This window comes from Halichoerus grypus, chromosome 6, assembly GCF_964656455.1.
Source record: "Halichoerus grypus chromosome 6, mHalGry1.hap1.1, whole genome shotgun sequence".
NCBI classification, from domain to species: Eukaryota; Metazoa; Chordata; class Mammalia; order Carnivora; family Phocidae; genus Halichoerus; species Halichoerus grypus.
In genome coordinates this window covers 163,581,077-163,599,601 of record NC_135717.1, presented here as the reverse complement: position 1 = coordinate 163,599,601, position 18,525 = coordinate 163,581,077, and the positions used below count along the sequence as shown (strand labels likewise).

The following is an 18,525-nucleotide window of genomic DNA, read 5'->3' as shown; positions in this document are numbered from 1 at the left end:
AAGAAATTGCTTCATTTTTCTACGCCCCACTTTCATCACCTATCAAAAGGGAAAAATAGCAGTACCTACACCTCATAAGGTGAGTGTGCTGATTAAAGTAAGTTAATCTTTATAAAGCATTTAGCATCATGTCACACATAGTACTCAGTAACTGCTGAATTGTGCTATTATTATTGTTAGTCTGGGTTTTATTGTTGAATGCAACAAATGCCAAATTCCCTTCTTTTGTTGGGACTCAATTTAACAAAGTCAAAGGGGATAGAATGAAAATTTCTTATCAGTAATGATTTCTCACCAGTTACCTGATTCACTGTAATAGTTTCACTTTATTGTGCTTATAACAACTAAAATTAGGTGCATAAAAACAACAAGAATCGACGATGTCCTTCGTTAAGCTACCAACAGAGGTTACCTACCTGTGCAGCTCTTCTGTTTTGTCTTCAGTTGGACCTACGATTAGTAAACAATGGCGAAGGACAGCTGCCATGACACGGAACTGATGAGAATCACTCTACAGCAAATAAAAAAGACAAGAGGAAAAATTGGGGATTGAATGCCTTAATGAAGGAGTTTGGTATATCACTACATCCTGGGAGTCATCTTATGGCCCACCTGTCCCCCCTAAACAGTCATTCTTATACCATACGTGATAGAAGTCAGGATATTGTAGAAAAAGTTCTCAATACTAAGTGAATGGTTACTATCTCATATGAAGAGCTACAACCACCTCCAGAAATGGCTGAAACCAGAAGGTGCTGATCTAGCCACTCCCTCAGGACGTGTCAGGCAAAGAGATGCATGATCAACATCCATGCATTTCCCACTCTGTTTTACCTTAAGATTCAATTCACCTAATGCTTTGCCATTTCCAGAAAGCCTAGATTCTTTTGATAGTATACTGTTCCAGTCTACTAATTGCTATAAAAGTTCAAATAGATGTAATGCTATCAGATATTTTAGGAGTGGGTTGTACATCCTTAATGCCTCATTTCTTAATTTTCAAAAGCAATAAATTAAAATATATAATCAACTTCATTTTAATGAGTCTTCTTAATCTCCTAGCTCCCCCAAATCTTGCTAATTCCCCCAGAATTACTGGCAAGTGATGAAAAACAAGTGATCTGAGTTTAATCTCCTATTTTCTCCAATGTTTACTCACTCATTGGTATTAAAGACACATAGAGAGTCAGAGGGAAAAAGGCAAGCAGTAGGAAATAAGCTAAGTTATGAATAATCACTTAGTTTACCTCCTCTTTTTTAGTGAGCTCTTGGGCCACTATAATTTCTTTAATCACCTGCATCAAGGTCATCTCTCTCTTCTTCCAGATTTTTAGTAATAAGAAGACAGATAAAATGAGTGATAATTATAATAGAGATCCTGCGCATGCTACACTTCAGGAAGTCACCAATTACTTCAAAAACTATTTAAAAATTAAAAAAACTTTATAAAAAATTAAAAAACTTGGGGCGCCTGGGTGGCTCAGTCGGTTAAGCGTCTGCCTTTGGCTCAGGTCATGATCCCAGGGTCCTGGGATCGAGCCCCACATCGGGCTCCCTGCTCCGCGGGGAGCCTGCTTCTCCCTCTCCCACTCCCCCTGCTTGTGTTCCTGCTCTCGCTGGGTCTCCCTTTGTCAAATAAATAAATAAAATCCTTAAAAAAATAAAAATAAAAAAACTTTAGTATGTATTTATCTCAAGTCTATGTACAGTGAAATATACTCACATATTATACATATATTGATATACGTTCTTATATTCATATATAAGATGTGAGACGATGTGTCTTATAAAATCTAACAAACAATAGAGCACAATTTCATTACTCATAATGCAGAGGACAGTATTTTAAGCATAAAACTATTATATGTTTATTTGGAAGAGATGAAGGCCTCAGTATGGCATAATGGAAAAAGCTCTGCACTTGGAGTCTGGAGTCTAAGTTGTAACCCCAGACAAGTCATATAGCTTCTCTGAGCCAAAGTTTCCCCACATGCATCTCCACACATGTGACTGTTAGGGTTATAAAAGAATTAAAGAGGATGACATATAAGGAAGTGCTCAGCACTTGCAATGGAACATTTGAAGGTGAGGGGGAATGATGAGGGAGAAAGGAAACAGAAGATAGAGCTGAAATGAGTGATAATGAAATAATCGTGTGTTGGGGAAGGAAGAGAGAAAAGGGGAAGAGAATCAGTGGAATGCCAGAGACACGAAGACTGGTAGGGTTGATATGGACGCTGTCCCGTTCGCCATCCATTTTCAAATGCCTGAAACAAAATTCTCTAATATGTAAATATACTTTTACTTACCCCAAACTACATGAAGCACACTGAAACGCATGTGAAATTCTTCCATTTAACTTCTTTTATTTTTTTAAAGATTTATCCATTTATTTTAGAAAGAGGGTGAGCAAGTATGAGCAATGGGGAGGGGCAGAAGGAGAGGGAGAGAGAAACCCAGACTCCGCACCCAGCCAGAACCCGAAGTAGGGCCCAATCCCATGACCTCACAATCATAACCCTAGTCAAAACCAAGAGTCCAACGCCCAACTGCCTGTGCCACCCAGGTACTCCTTCCATTTCTTAACTCTTAATAAGATCAGATTTTGCTTGGGTCTGAAAATTAAGTGGGAATGCACTTCCTTTTAAACTAGATTTTCCTGAGGTGCCTGGGTGGGTCAGTCAGTTAAGTGTATGACTCTTGATTTTGGCTCAAGTCATGATCTCAGGGTCGTGAGACCGAGCCCTGCATCGGGTTCTGTGCTGAGTGAGGAGTCTGTTTGGGATTCTCTCTCTCCCCCTCTCTGCCCCTTCCCACCGCACACACTTTGCTCATGCACGCTCTCTCTCAAAACAAAAACAAAAACTAGATTTTCCTTTACTCTAGATACCACAATTATTCTCTTCTCGTGCTGACGTTGACAAGCTTCTTGGAAAACTATCCATTTTGGTCTTTTTACTTGCAACTGTAAACCAAAATCCTACTTCTTTCCCTCCCATTTCTTCCTGTCCCAAATTTGTAACACCAATTCCCAAGTCATACCTATGTCTGCAATGCCCTCTTTTACCATAAATCCATTAAATTATCTTTATTCCTCTACCCAAAACAACTGCTGAAATCTGTGGATTGTTTCCTCCACTCTTGGCATCACCAATTCCTTTTCCTTTCCCAGGCCTCAGCTAAAATATTTCATCAGAGAAGCCCCTTCCTCGTCCACCTAATCTAAGTAGGTTTCGTCCTTCATTATTTTCTATCACTATATCTTGTTATGATTCCTTTCATAAAATCATAATTTGTAATGCCACATTTGTGTGTATACTTGCATTTCCATTGCTTTCTCCACTAATCTAGTACCTTCAGAAGTTTAGAGTGCATGTGTTTAATAGGTGTTCAATAATTATTCATTTATTTGTTTAATTTAGAGAGGGAGAGAGAGAGAGGGGAGAGAGAGAGAGAGAGGTAGAGGGAGAGGGAGAAAGAGAATCCCAAGTAGGTTCCACACCCAGTGTGGAGCCCATGTGGGGCTCAGACCCACAGTCCTGAGTCATGACCAGACCGAAACCAAGAGTCCAACGCTCAACTGACATCCACCCAGGTGCCCTGGTGTTCAATAATTTTTAATGTAAATTATAAGTAAAATAAAAAAGAGACCCTGTCATCAGTGGGCAGCTAGATAAATTTTCACAAATGAGCACATTCATATAACCAGCACAAAAATGATCCAATGTCAAGATCAAGAACTCCAGAATTCCCCTCATGGCCTCTTCGAATGACAATCTCCTGCTCCTCAAGGGTAATTCTAGTTTCGAACATCACAGGTTAGTGATTTTTGTTGTCATTGAACTTTGCTTGAATGAAATCATAAAATATAGGCTCTTCTGTGTCTGGTTGTGAGATTCATCCAGGTTGTTATGTGTAGCTAGTCTACACATTTTCATCACTTGAGATGTTCTTTTTCATCACTTGAGAACAGTGCTATCCAAGGTGCAGTCTGTGGACCAGGGTTGGTCCATACCATTTGCCACTGATCTACAGCTCCACCTGTGCAAAAAGTGTGCATGAGCATTTAGAGACTTTTCCAGTTTGAGGTTGTGTGTAATATTGTATTATACAAGAGTTTTATTCTGATAGCTAGGGCAAAAAAATCTGGTCCTTCACCACAGTTAGGTTAAGAAAGCATTGCTGAATACAGTGAATATATTACAATTTACTTATCTATCCTACTCTTGATGGACACTTGGATTGCTTCCAGTTTGGGGCTATATTGAAGAGTACTGCTGTGAATACACTTTCTTACATCTTATCTGCTGTGTCAAGCTTTAGAATATACTGCCAAATAGTGTTTCAAAGTGTTTATACCAATTTACACTCCCACTAGTTGCTCTACAGTTGTGTCAACATTTGGTATTGTCAGAGTTTTAAAATTTAGTCATTCTTGTGGGTGTGCAGTGGTCTCATGGTTTTATTATGCATTTTCCTGATGACTAATGAAGTTTTATATGACTACTGGTCATTTGGATACCTCTTTTGTGAAGTGCCTGTTCAAGCCTTTTGCTGATTTTTTACTGGGTTGACTGACTTTATTTGTACGGATTTGTAGGACTTTTTAATATATTCTGGATAGAGTCCTTTATTTGTAGATGTGTTGCAAATATCTTCTCCAATTTGGTGGCCTGCTTTTTCACTTTCTTCTCTTGATGAGTTCATTTTAATGAAGACCGATTTGTCAACTTTTTCTTTGAGATTTGATTTTTATTTTGTCCTGTTTTAGAAATCTTTGCCTACTTAAGAAATGTTTGATAGATAAGGTCATGAAGATAATCTGTTTCCTTCTAAAAGCTTTATTATTTTACCTTTCATATTTAGGTCCTTATCGATCTCAAATTAATTTTTTGTGTATGGCATAAGGTAGGGATTCAAATTCATTTTTCTTCCATACGGCCATACAATTGATTAAAAGGTCCACTTTTTCCCCATTGCACTTCAACATTACCTGTGTCATGAATCAGTTGACTATATATGTGTAGGTTTATTTCTAGACTCTTTATTCTATTCCATTAGTCTGTCTCAGTCAAAATTTTTGAACAAGTGCTACCATTTAAGAAGTCTTCTTTAACAAAGGTTAGAGTGGATACTATTTTCTAGTATTGGCTATTCTGCTGTCTGACTTTCCATGAGTAATTTAAACTCTCTGATCTTTCATGTCTTCATTTCTCAAAAGGGGTTAATGCTTCTGTGTCACAAGGATGCTGGAAAGATTAAATACAATTGTTCTTTATAAAATATTATACAAATACAGTTTATGTAACTATAATTTACTTGCTTCATCTTAGTTTTGATATCTTTAAGATATCTATATTCTCTCCTCTTAAGTCATATCTTTAAGATATCAATATTCTCTCCTCTGAAATCATTATCTCCACAGGTTGAGAAGAAAAAAAGTCACCAGGGATGAAAGGAGGAGGAAGAGAGAAGGCAAACAGGCTTGCTGTGATAGGTGGAAATCAAAATAAGATAACACTCAATTAAAAGGGAGATAAAAACTCAGGAGATTCTTTGGGATCTCTTTATATAGCCCTTACTTCTTAATTATAAATTCTACTACTGTCCTGCTGCTTTTTCTCTCCTGTGCAAACTGTGGAAGATTTCACTTTTGTTTAGTAAAGGTGTCAATTTCCTCACATCTTTTCAAAGTGTCAGCTGATCTAATCCATGCCTGAGAAAGTCTGAAGGGAGAATACTGCACACCAATGAGTCCTAATCTGGTCTTGTTATCCCAGGGTAGTTCTAATTTCTTCAAGAAGGTTTAGGAAACTTGTCCTATGAAAATTTGATTTCAATTCTATAAAAAGTGAAAGATACTCAGACACAGACACACACACACATGCACACAAGTATACGCATACTTACCTAGAAATACAGCTATATCTCAGGTAGCATTTGACCCTGTTTCACCCTATTCCTTTTGCTTACCCCTACCATGGTTATTTGTCCTACCAAATTGTCTATGTTCAAAAATCTCCCTGTCTCCTTACAGGCAAAGATAATGTATTTTACCTATGCATCTTTTTCATCGAACATCATGCTGGGCACAGACTAATAAATGCTTTTTTTTAAAATTAATTTATAAGGGAAGATATAAATGTTATAAAATAAAGCGCTGTAACTCTAGAAAGACTAGAAATCTGCTGCTGTAAACAATGTTATTGAATGTTTTAGGCTTCTAGAGAACTTTTTAATAGCTTTGACATTTTTAAAAGGTTTTATTTATTTGAGAGAGAAAAAGTATGAGTGGGGGCAGGAGCAGAGGGAGAGGGAGAAGCAGACTCCACACTGAGTGGGGAGCCTGATGTGGGGCTCGATCCCAGGACCCTGAGATTATGACCTAAGCCAAAGGCAGATGCTTAACTAACTTAGCCACCCAGGTGCCCCAATAGCTTTGACATTTTAAAAGGTATCATAAACTTTTCCTTCTTCCCCGCTAACCTTGGGCTTTTTCTCCTATATATTTCTGTATATCACACTTTATTTTTCATTAAACAAATATTTATTGAATGTTTACTCCGTCCTGGGTTATGTTGCTTAGCAGAAAGACTATGCCAGTAAGATCAGACATACCCCAAAGATCTAGAACATATGATATTTGAAGCATCTATGCATTACTGAGGTGACTTTCTTATTTTTAAACATGTAGAAAATACAGAGAAGAACAGCAATGTAACAAACAGTTGTATATCCATCTGTGTTCATATGTCTGATTTTCCTATCAGACTGTTAGTTCTTTGAGGGCAGTGATGCTTTCATCATCTTGTATCTTGTATGCTTAATGTAGAACTTGGCACATACTGGGCACTCAATGTTTACTGAAAAGACGATTCAGCAAAAAAATATGGCACAGCTTGAAGTTTATTTTTATTTAATTAATATCATGTCCTTTTCCCACATTTCCTTTAAAGTCTCTAAAATAACCATGGCACTAACCTCTTCTGTTACAATGTTGACATTCCCAATTAACTCCTATGGACATTCACTGTTTTATCTGACTCAAATGCACCTTTTGACTACTCAGATACTTGTATTTACTTCTCTGTTTGCACTTGGTTGTCTGGCTCTACCATGTCTGTTGGTCCTTGTGTCTTCTCGTTACATTGCACTGATAACCTGGGAAGCACTGCAGAAGGGAATGTGTGCTAAGTAAGGGATCTCTACAATAACATGCTTTCCTCCATCAACAAAGAGATTTAGCAAGGTGTTAAAGCAGGAGGAAGACAAGGCCATTTCAGTTAATTTTTCTAGAACTGACTTTAGGTCCTGCTAAAGGAGCCTTTGTCTTAAACATTAAACTACCTTTATAGGAAAGGGAGAGAATGAGACAGGGAGGGAAGGAGGAAGTGAGGGAGACAGAAGGACACCATGTAGAAATAAAGCCAGCTACATTTCCTACTGAATGGAAAGGAATCTCCAAATTAATCTGCTGATGGTATCAGTAGGCAGGCAGGAATTTAACACTGAGGCATGAACCTAAAATGGACAAACGGCACTAATCTGCTAAGCCTCAAGAAAAACCTAGTCATTAATTTTGTTTTTGATGAATTGTAAATGAACAATGATAAAAATACCTACTAAAACAGTTAAAACCAAAACCAAACATCTGTATTTTCTGTAACAGTTGAGCTGTGTAATAGATAAATATCTTTAAAGGTGAAATGCCCAGGGTCTAGAAAGGTATAAACTAGCGCTCTTCTTCTGAAGGGCAATTTGGCAATACATATCAAAAACCTTTAGAGTTTTAAAAAACCCTTTGGCCCAACAATTTCAGGAATTTATCCACAAAATTTTACAATAAGAAAATTCACTGTATTACCAGGTAAAACAGCAAACAACTGCAAACAATCTAAACGCCTACACATAAGGAATTTGTTAAAGGTTGATAGATCCTTACGAGGGAATATTCAAGTATAAAAATACTTATTAAGTATAAAATGACTTATGAAGAGTATTTCTTCATACGGATTTATCAACCTTTGACAAAGAGGAGAATAAATTGTCTGTTAAATTATTTTTTGGTTGCAGAACTCTTTTTATCCCCAAATGATATCTACTTACGACCTAATATAAAGAGAAAAAAACAACAGCAACTGCAATAATCAAAGATGCTCTTTCGAAAGTGAGGATGGGGAACCTGGAACTCATCCTACTCCTAGGAACTTTATGGCTTCAAGGAACATTCTGAATACCACTACTCTTCAAGAACATTTACTGTGGAAAAAAAGATCAAGATTATAAAATGACTGCATTTTTGAAAAAAGAAATTATACATATGTTTATATTCATATATTATACAATGAAGAATGGTTAGAAAGATATACATCAAATGCAAACAGTGCTTATCTTTGAGTGGTGGGTTTATCAGTGATTTGCACTTTTTTATTGCTTGTATGCTTTTTTCCCTTAGATGTATGATGAGCATATATTTTCATTATAAGGAAAATAATACTAGTTATTTTTAAAGTTAAATTTTAAAGTTGGATTCTTCTGTACAATAAGTTTTCAATATCCCTTTATTTCAGTTGGTATTTTAAAGTATTAACAATTCTTTAGGTGCTTGCTTAATTGGAGAAAGATGCCATTCATCTGACAATCGAGGCGTTATTAAAATCCAAGTAAATGGGCTCTTACTGGCAAGTTTCTCTGCATCCTTATTACAGATTTTCCTTATGCTAAGTTGTGGGTACCTCCCTATGCTCTGATTTCTGGGCCTTTTCACATGCTGTTCAATTTCTGAGAAACGTTCATCTCCCCAATTGTCAAACAGTTCCATCATTCTCAGTCATCCTATCTTGGAGACACCTTTCCTGACTATGCTAAGTATTCTCAATCATTGCACTGTTTCTCTCCTAGCACTTAACACAATTTGAATTATATATTTGTTTACTTATTTATTACCTGTCTCACCAACAAAACTGAAGGCAGAGACTATGCCTATTATTTGCCAACATATTACACAATGCCGGCATAATACCTAGCAATTGGCTATAAATATTTATTGACTGACTGAATGACTGACCAAATGTTTGCTAAAATTTGAATTTGGAGACTCACGGAGACTCAATTGGTTTAAAAAAAAAAACCAAAACAACAACAACAAAAAAACAACAAAACCTTTCCCACACTCTTGCCTAAATGGGTTGGCAAGATCCTGTTTTCAATACTGTTTAAATTTCTGATAACGTCAGTAATAGCCCAGAGTCACAATAACTGGGCACATTTTATAATGGCTTTATCTATTGATCCACAACTTACAAGAAGCCCTAGGTCTGCAGAGATGCCTGCTTCGGGACTACTGATCCTTTCTCATGTATCTTTTGGAGAATAAACTTTCTATAATCCAGAATGAGTAACTGCTGCTTCAACATCTTCTAAGGCTTCTTCCAGCCCCACTATTACACTAATGAAGGCTAATCTCAATTTACTGATATATGTTACATGTCATTCCATACATATACTGATGTGTAGCCATTGAATTATAATAAACCTTTTTGGTCAGGAATGTGAACAGTGTGAACTACTATTTTGGGCACAATTTAAATAACAAGGGCTCCAACAATGGCAAACCAACAGTCTCAGAAGAGCTCTTGCAACTAAATGGAGAACTTAAAAACACCAAAACAAACAGTGTAAGAAAAATAACCATAGAAGGTACCAAATAAGCATAGAGACATAATATTTTAAATACTTCCAAATATTTGGTTTCAAAGCATAAATGGAGCATGTGGGCTTTCCACATCTTTTCCTGCCAAGTCTCAGGAAAAACTGACCATACTACAGTCATCTAAAACAGCTGTTAGGACTGATTTTCAAATATTTGGTTTCAAAATATAGACCTATTTGCACTTTAAAACTCAGATGCCTGCATACTCCCACTATAGCACTGCACTGAGATAATCCTCTCAAAGTAGGCTGCTGGCAAAAACAGATCTGTATTCATGGTGAGCACTGCTTCAAATGGACACAGCAAAATGTTAGCCTAAGTCCTCAAGTCAGCTGTCAGAAAAGATAATTTACCCTGGCACCAAAATACTTTGTTTCTTTGTTTCTTTCTTTTTTTTTTTTTTGAAGGCAGGGGCTCAATTTCACTCATCATTTAAGGTTAAAGAAAGAGCACAAATGTGAAATGTTAAGATTCTAGAAACCAGGAAAAAAGTTTATGTCCACTTTGCTTACAACTGTTGCCTTCCTTAAACTAAGTTTCTTGTTTAGCATATTGTTCTTGTGGGTACTTAGATATAAACTATCAAATCTGCCTCACTTTGGGCTGCTGTAAGGTCTAAGCCACAGAAAAGGATCGTAGTCCACAAACGTTTCCCACACTGTGGTATAATTGTATTTATTTTCTAGGACTGTATACAAGCATGGATATCCAGTTGTAGTCCTACATTTCTGATAGTTATCTAATACTATAACACTCTAGGGATGATAGGGGATACACATAGCATCTTTTGCTCTTCTGAGCAGACATCAATTCTGATTGATCAATTTTAACTGGCCTGATTTATCTTATCTTTTAAGATGGCAGTCATTGTAAATGCCTATAACTTTATGAACAGTATTGTTTTATTTCCCTTCAAATCTTATCATTTAAACCTTGTTCCTGAAAGAAGCACTTGAAAAAAAAAGGCAGGTGATAGTATAACTGGGAAAAGGAACTATATTTGGCACCTTACAAAATAATAATCTAATTGGAATTAAAAATTTAAAAATCTATAAAAAACAAAATAATGAAATAGTCCAACTTCATCCTATTTTTCTGGTGTTACACAAATGGAAAGCAAGCATTCCTCCCTTGCAGGCAGCTCTAGGGAGGCCCCAGACCAATTAAATTATAGGTAGATAAGAATATCCTTCTCAACCTTACCTCTTTATGCACCTTCCAACTGTCTACCGTCACATTGAAGAGAGCTTTGAGGGCCTCAATGGCACAGTCTGTCTCCTGAGGTGAGAGAGGAGGTCCATTATGGTCTATGGCCGATTCATATTCATCGGTCCACTTGATGCTAAAGGCACTTTCCAAGATCTGGGTTAGCAGCGGTAGTCCCTGGAGCTCATAGCGCAATTGTGACCTGATGTCAGTGTGCAAAAGTGACAGGAGGAAGAGCAAGCGCAAGTCAAAGCACTTAATGTCATTGATAAACTTTCGGTCCTTGCACTTTCTCAGGAGGTTACAGAGCTTGGCAGCAAGGTTAAGTTCCAGGCTGAGCTGCTGTGCCATCTGACTGTTGAACACTATGTTACACAGACATTTTAATGACTCCACAATAACTGGGAACTCTGACACCTTCTCCAAAGAATCATCCGACTCATTTAGCTTGGCTAATCGCAGCAGTATCTGCATATTTTCCTTGGTTGTTACAGGAACTAAAACCTTTTTGTCTCTGGAGAGAATGCGGAGAACTTCCAGGCAGGACACTTGACATGTTGTTGGGATGTCCTTTACAAGGACTTTAAATATGCCTTCACAGAGTTTCTGAAAAACAAGAACGAGTATGCAAAAATCATTACTTGGCTTAAATGATTTAAAACAGAATACTTCTCTACCAATGTATGTCACAGCAGTCAGATTCTGGCTAGAAAAGATTTTTACTTTTTTTTTTTTTTTTTAAGCCACAGAATATTAGAACTGAAAGAGACCTTATATTTGCTGCACTTCTTTCACTTACAGATACGGAAATTAAAGACCAGAGAGGCTGTACTGGGCCAGAGTGAATCAGTCAGGTCTTACATAGCTTTGTTCTCAAGAGATTTGTAATATCAGACTACATATAATAGCAGGATAAAGGCAATTAGTCTGAATCACAGCTGATGGATCCAAAGTGTACATATCTGTCTTGCATTTTTTGAAATATAATTACTTCTATCATTGCTAAATTTAAGAACCACTGATCATTCTTTCAATATTCCATGTCCAGCTTTCTTGTCCATAAACTGCAGGTCTGGATCTCTCAAGCTCCTACCTTATATGTGAAGCAAGCTGGTATAAACTATTCTATTGCTGACCATTTCTGTACCTGTTACATTTTATAAAAACAACAGCAACAACTAGGACTAACATCAGATTTTACAAAGTTTGTATTTACCTATCATCAGACCTTAACTCTTAAAAGAAGCGATCTGTGGGTCAAGCATTATGATCTTGGTAAGAATCCCAGGCTGCATGTACCTTCCCAGTACATCCTACTTGTACAGCTATGAAGCGCCAACTCTAAATGTACAGTTGGCCCTTGAACAACAGGGGTTTGAACTGCTCGGGTTCACTTACACATGGATTTTTTTCGATAAATACAGTATAGTACTGTAAATGTATTTTGTTTTCCTCGTGATGTTTTTAGTAACACTTTTCTCTAGCTCACTTTATTGTAAAACTACGACTACAATAATATAGAACATATAAAATACGTGTTAACTGACTATGTTATTGGTAAGGCTTCTGGTCAACAGCAGGCTATGAGTAGTTAAGTTTTAGGGGAGTCAGAAACTGCACGCAGATTCTTTGACTGTGCCGGGGACTGGCACCCCCCTAACTTCCACATTGTTTAAGGGTCAGCTATACTATGTTCTCTAGATGAAGGGGGGAAGGAAATTACCTTGACAAGCTGAAAACATTTTATAACAATGTCAACTCTATCCCTGCCATCTCTGATAACTAGAAGGGACTTTCATTCAATGTCTTATTATCATCGTTAAAGCATTTTTAAAAAAAATGAACACAAGTTTGGGGGGTGGGTTAAGTATAATGTGCCCATTATAGAAATATAAAAAAACAGGGAAATCTTTCTCCAATGTCTGATCTTTGACATCCAAGAAAAACAAAAACAAAACCACATTCTATGTACTACTTCCCATGTAGCATATTCCTGGGGGTGGAGTCAGATAACCTTTGCTCCCACATAACTTTACTCAGGAGAGAAATCATCTACATTGCTGTTTAAGTTAAGAAACATGCAATAAGTAGGTATTATAAAATATCATATATGTGAATTGGGAGTGCTACATATTGAATTAAAAAGACACCTTTACCTCCTTCCTTTTTAAACCAAAGAGAACAACAGCAACAATAAAATATAATAAATAATAAAATATAAAATACAGACAATGTGGGTCCTTTCTTGCTCCACCTTCAGACTCGAGAAAGAAAAAGAGCAAAGCATGAATACAAATAGGAATAGGCAAGGCTATCAATCAAACGGATTGAAACTCTCGGACATACGAAGGCTACGTGGAAGAGATTAGAGAGCCCGTACAATCTATAGCTAAAAACTACCTCATCTATACTTCCAACCAAAGACAAGGGTTCTAGTTTAAAGCACAGTTTTCAATCATAATTGTTCTTAAACATGCCATTTCTTTTTATAGATCTGCCTCACATAATAATCGTTAGGTAGCTTTTTGCTATAATTTTAACATATATTTGAAATTAAACCACTTTTTGGATAATGACTCTTTCCTCCCTGCCTTTTTTTTTCAATTACAACTCAAAAAAAAAAAAAAATCAAAGACATACCTAAAATACAAAAGTGATACTTAATAGACACACTCATTGCCTCACTCAATATAATCATTTTAAGTCAGAGAATAGTATAAAGAGCAAATTAATAAATCATGTACATGTGGATGAATCAGAAAAATTTTGTTTTGCGTATGTACACCAGGCAAGAACACTGAAGGAGCATTCTTTACACTTTCTCCATCTGCTGAGTGCGTGCTCTACTTCTGTGTTTCAAAGGTACTCTTGTATTTCACCTTTATTTTGCTCTAAGAGTATTTTTCTGTGCTGTAACTATTTTTTTTCAATTGATTTTACTCTTCCTAAAACATGCTCGCCTCTCTTCAAACACTTTCCACAGCTCCTCCTTGCCTGCAGTATGCAGCCGAAATGAGCCCACTGCTCCCCTTTCTACTGTCTTCTCTTCCTCTTTTTGCAGGTACAACAAACTGTCATTACATTATATGTTAGGTACAGACTGTTTTTATTTACTTTCACCAAAATATTTATACAAACTTGTTTTCATTGTTCAACTGACATATATATATATTTTTAAAGATTTTATTTACTTATTTGAGAGAGAGAGAGAGAGACAGAAATAGTGACAGAGAGCATGAGTGGGGAGGAGAGGGAGAGGCAGGCTCCCTGCCTAGCAGGGAGCCTGACGTGGGGCTCGATCCCAGGACCTTGGGATCATGACCTGAGCTGAAGGCAGACGCTAACCAACTGAGCCACCCAGGCATCCCCAACTGATATATATTTTAATCTGAAAATTATTTTGGTACCTAAAGTTATCATGGAACCCAATTTTTTCCATCAAAATTAATGGAAATATTTTCTGATTTAATCACTTTCACTTAGTGGTCTGGTTCTCTGTAATGAACTAGTCATAAAGCAAAGTCTAGGTATGCTTACAAAGTATAATTACTAAGAATCAAAGAGTCTGAGAAAAAGCCCTTTTAAAATGCTCACTAGCTTAGCAAGCCATGGCTATTTCTATAAAGTTAGACTGCAAATCCAACAGCATAAATTCAAGAGTAAGATCCCAAATGGTTCCCCAATGTTAATACTACTACTGCCAAAAAAGGTTAGTTTGCTCCTGAACTGAAACCCATGAGTCTACAATAGCAGTGGTTCTCAAACTTCATCATGCATCATAATCCACTAAAGAGATTGTTAAAACACATTGTTGCACTTCACCCCCAGAATTTCTGATTCAGTAGGTCTCGAGTGAGGCTCCAGAATTGGGACATTTAACAAGTTCCTAATTGCTGCTGATGATTCAGGAGCAACACTCTGAGAACCACTGAAGTATGGTTAACAATGGACTGACATAACTTGGATGTTAGAGGGTAGGGGTTAACTGAGAGCAATGGACCAGATAAGCATAGAAAAGTAGGCAGAGTTGAAAGCCATTAGCACAAATACCTTAACTTCTTGGCCGTCCTGAAGATGTGTAAGGGCGGCAGGGATAGGAATGGGGTGTCACTGTCTGGTCACATTACTTTTCTTATCTTAAATATTAAAAACTACTCCAGGGGTGAAGTATACTACTTGTTTAAGGTCAGTGGTCCTGGGCTTGAAGTTTGTTCAACTTACCATGGACTCTAGAACCAGAGCAGTGTTGTGATTAAGGGCATAGGTTCTGGATTTAAATTTTTTGTATTCAAACCTTGGCTCTTCTACCATCTTCTGACAGTGAGACTGTGGCAAACTTGGCCTCCCTGGGCCTCATTTACTCTAAGAGTTAAATGACGTCCACATGTATAGCCCTTAGAATAGTGCCTGGCATGTGGCAAGTGTTCAGTACAGGTTTTACATATTATTATAAGGTAACACCTCAAAGTCCACAGTTTAGCATTTAAGATCTTCCAACCTGCTTTTTCAGGTTTCCCTTTCATACTATGCCCCTATCAAACCCTCCTCTGTAGCTATATTCCTTTCCAAATTATCTCACACTGAGCTCTTTTGCTTTCTTACTGCCTCCCCCTACTTGCATCAGTTCCTCTCCCTCTTCGACTATTCACGTTTTAACCATTCTCCAAAGCTAACCTTAAAATTCACTTTTGATATAAATTTTTATAACCACTTCAGCCCCTAACATTCTTCCTCTCCGAGGAATACCCAAACCACAATTTGTAGCAATCATTTGGTGCTCAGCACATTCTTCCTGTTACTACTAAAAGCTCTCTAATGACAGAAAGTTCTTTTTTTTTAAGACACAAGAAAATATATACTGTAGTGGCTTTTGAATCAGAAAGAGCTAGGTTTAACACCAGGTTTTGTTACTGTGTAATTCAGACATGCTATTTAACTTCTTTGAGCCTCACTTTCCCATTTGTAAACTGGGAATAATATCACCTATATCGCATAAGGCTATTGTGAAATAGACTCTGGGATGTAGTAAGTACTCTATAAATGGTGATTATTATGTTTTACTTCTTCATAATCCTTTTAGCCCTCAGCAGAGCAACTAGCACAGAAATTAGCACCTAAAATATAAATGGACTAGATTTAAGTTCTTCAAATCTAAAGAATTAGCAGATATCTATTAATGTTGTCTTGACACTTTTTTCTAAGAAGGAAAGAGTAGTAGTAAAGGCTATTTTGTGATTGGACTAGTAAGATGGTTTTCCCCATTGGGTAAAAAAGTCTTTCTATATGAGCAGCAGAACTTACATTGGTCTTCATATAAAGTTCTTTTTTTCTGAAGAGTTTCAATTACTTATATATATACTAACACACACACACACACATATATACACACACATATACGTACATATATATGTGTGTGTTATTTTTTTAAAGATTTATTTATTTTAGAGAGAGTGCACATGTACATCCACGTGCGTGAGGAGGGAGAGGCAGAGGGAGAGAATCTCAAGCAGACTCCCTGCTGAGTGCAGAGCCCACTCAGGGCTTGATCCCATGACCCTGAGGTCATGACCTGAGCTGAAACCAAGAGTCAGATGCTCAACTGACTGAGCCACCCTGGTGCCCCTATATATATGTTCTTTAAAATGTAAAATGCACCAAATATTAAAGAAAGGAGAAAAACACTCATAATTACACTAGCTAGTATATTTTATATGCAGTAAACAGAAGGATTTATTTTTAGTCAATCTACTGATCATCAGTAACGTATGCATATTGCTTCAACACAGTTACAATCATCATATGTATGTCATTCTGTTTTGACTTTTTAATTTTTAATTTAATTATCAGCATTTGCCACATTGCTAGAATACTTATAAAAATAATTTTAGGGTGCCTGGGTGGCTCAGTCCATTAAGCATCTACCTTTGGCTACGATCCCAGGGTCCTGGGACTGAACCCCATGTCAGGCTCCCTGCTCAGTGGGGAGTCTGCTTCTCCCTCTCCCTCTGTGCTCTCTCTCAAATAAATGAAATCTTAAAAAAAAATTTAAAATTGATGCATTATTAAATGACTTCTGTTCTCATAAGTCTCTAAAATTATATACAGCAGAATTCAGAAAGAGGAGTAGACTTACTAGCATCAGAAGGGGTGGTTTCATAATTTTAATAATTACAGTGATATTGTTTGCTTATGTGGTGTACAGTTTACAAAAAAACTTCTCATATATATCCTTCTATCTAAGAAATGCTCACTAAATACTTACTAAATTATTGCCTAGGGACACTTAACTAAGAAGCAGAAAGCCAGGCTTTAATCTAGATCATCTGACTCCAGTGTGATCTCCACTCTAAGTCAATGATTGTACCATTAGCTGTCTCTCATTTATTAACTGTATCTTGAGCATGACACTTTATTAGGCCTCTTTCTTCATCTATACCATGCATTAAGACTCTCTAAGGCAGTGTTTGCTTAGGCAGCAAATATACTAAAACTGGAACACTCTCTAAGGTAACCTTCTTCCAGCTACAAAGTGGTAAGCTTTTCACTATGAATCTGTAAAACTAAGATCAGCTTTGGCTTTAGCCATGAGATAAGCAGAACATGCTACAAAGCATATATGAGCATTCAAATGATCTATCATGATTTACATACAGTTTTAAAAGGTGATTTCTAAAAATATTAAAAAACTAAAAGTCAAGTTTTATACATAAAAAAGTCTTTGCTTAAAATATAGGCATCATAATTTACTATACTCTGGCAACCCAAAAGGTAAATGCCACTCAAAAGTCTCTACAGATTGGTGCCAGTTCACAAATGGTTTGTTACTAGACTGTGCTGAGATAGGTACACAAACTGAAATAGGTATAAAAAACTGAGTTTGCATTTAGAAATATATATAGTAATCCAACTTTGCTGTGACCGTCAAAGGATGTGATTATTTCTTTCAATGTTTCATTTTTATTGTATTTTATGAAAGCACTAGTCTACCACAAATCAGGGGGAAAATTAACAAACAAACAAACAAAAAAAATCTTGGCCCTTCACCACAAGTAATTTAAGAAGCACTATTCCAGAGAATGCATTTTATACTGTATAAGTTTTCTTCAACTCTATAACCAAAATAGTAAAACTAACTCAGATCCCAGAGTAATGAGGGAATAATATGTCTCAAATATGCTTATCTAAGATTTAGTTTAATTGCTGGGCATTGTGTTGACAGCTGATGGTTGTCCACCAAAATCCATTCTTCCCTTCTTATACAGTAAGAGAACTGTGGCAAAGCCCATGACTGCCTAGCTATACCACATTCCTCAGCTGCTCTTCATGGCCACATGACTGAGCTCTTGCCAATGGAACGTATGTGGATATGTTGCATGCCATTTTCGGGTTTGGGTCTCTAAGACAGTGGGCATACCTTCTCCATTTTCTTGTCGCATTCTGTAGCCCAGAACCTGGAAGTGGTAGCCCAGTTCACGCTAGGACATGCTCAGATGGTGAAGCATAACTTGACAACTTAGAAGGAAACAGGGCAATTGAATAAATTTATGGAGCACACTCACCACCTACCTAACCAGAACTGATCGATCACCCCAGAACTATTACTTGAA

General features: G+C 36.9%; 1 protein-coding gene across 7 annotated transcripts in view; it reads right to left on the bottom strand.

Moving 5' to 3' along the window:
- Positions 1–18,525, bottom strand: part of RIC8B (RIC8 guanine nucleotide exchange factor B) — a 98,364-nt gene that overhangs the window by 51,329 nt on the left and 28,510 nt on the right. For 6 of the 7 annotated variants that reach the window (XR_004914431.2, XM_036083148.2, XM_078076517.1 and 3 more), the window contains 2 exons: positions 10,916–11,524; positions 417–511 (listed from right to left, as the gene is read on the bottom strand). Coding sequence is in view for 6 of the 7 variants with exons in the window: in XM_036083148.2 (XP_035939041.1) it covers positions 417–511; positions 10,916–11,524 (704 nt within the window). In the remaining variant the exon portion in view is untranslated. Of the gene's footprint in view, positions 1–416; positions 512–10,915; positions 11,525–18,332; positions 18,353–18,525 lie in introns of those variants that run through there. The other variant, XM_078076518.1, reaches the window with a different exon arrangement.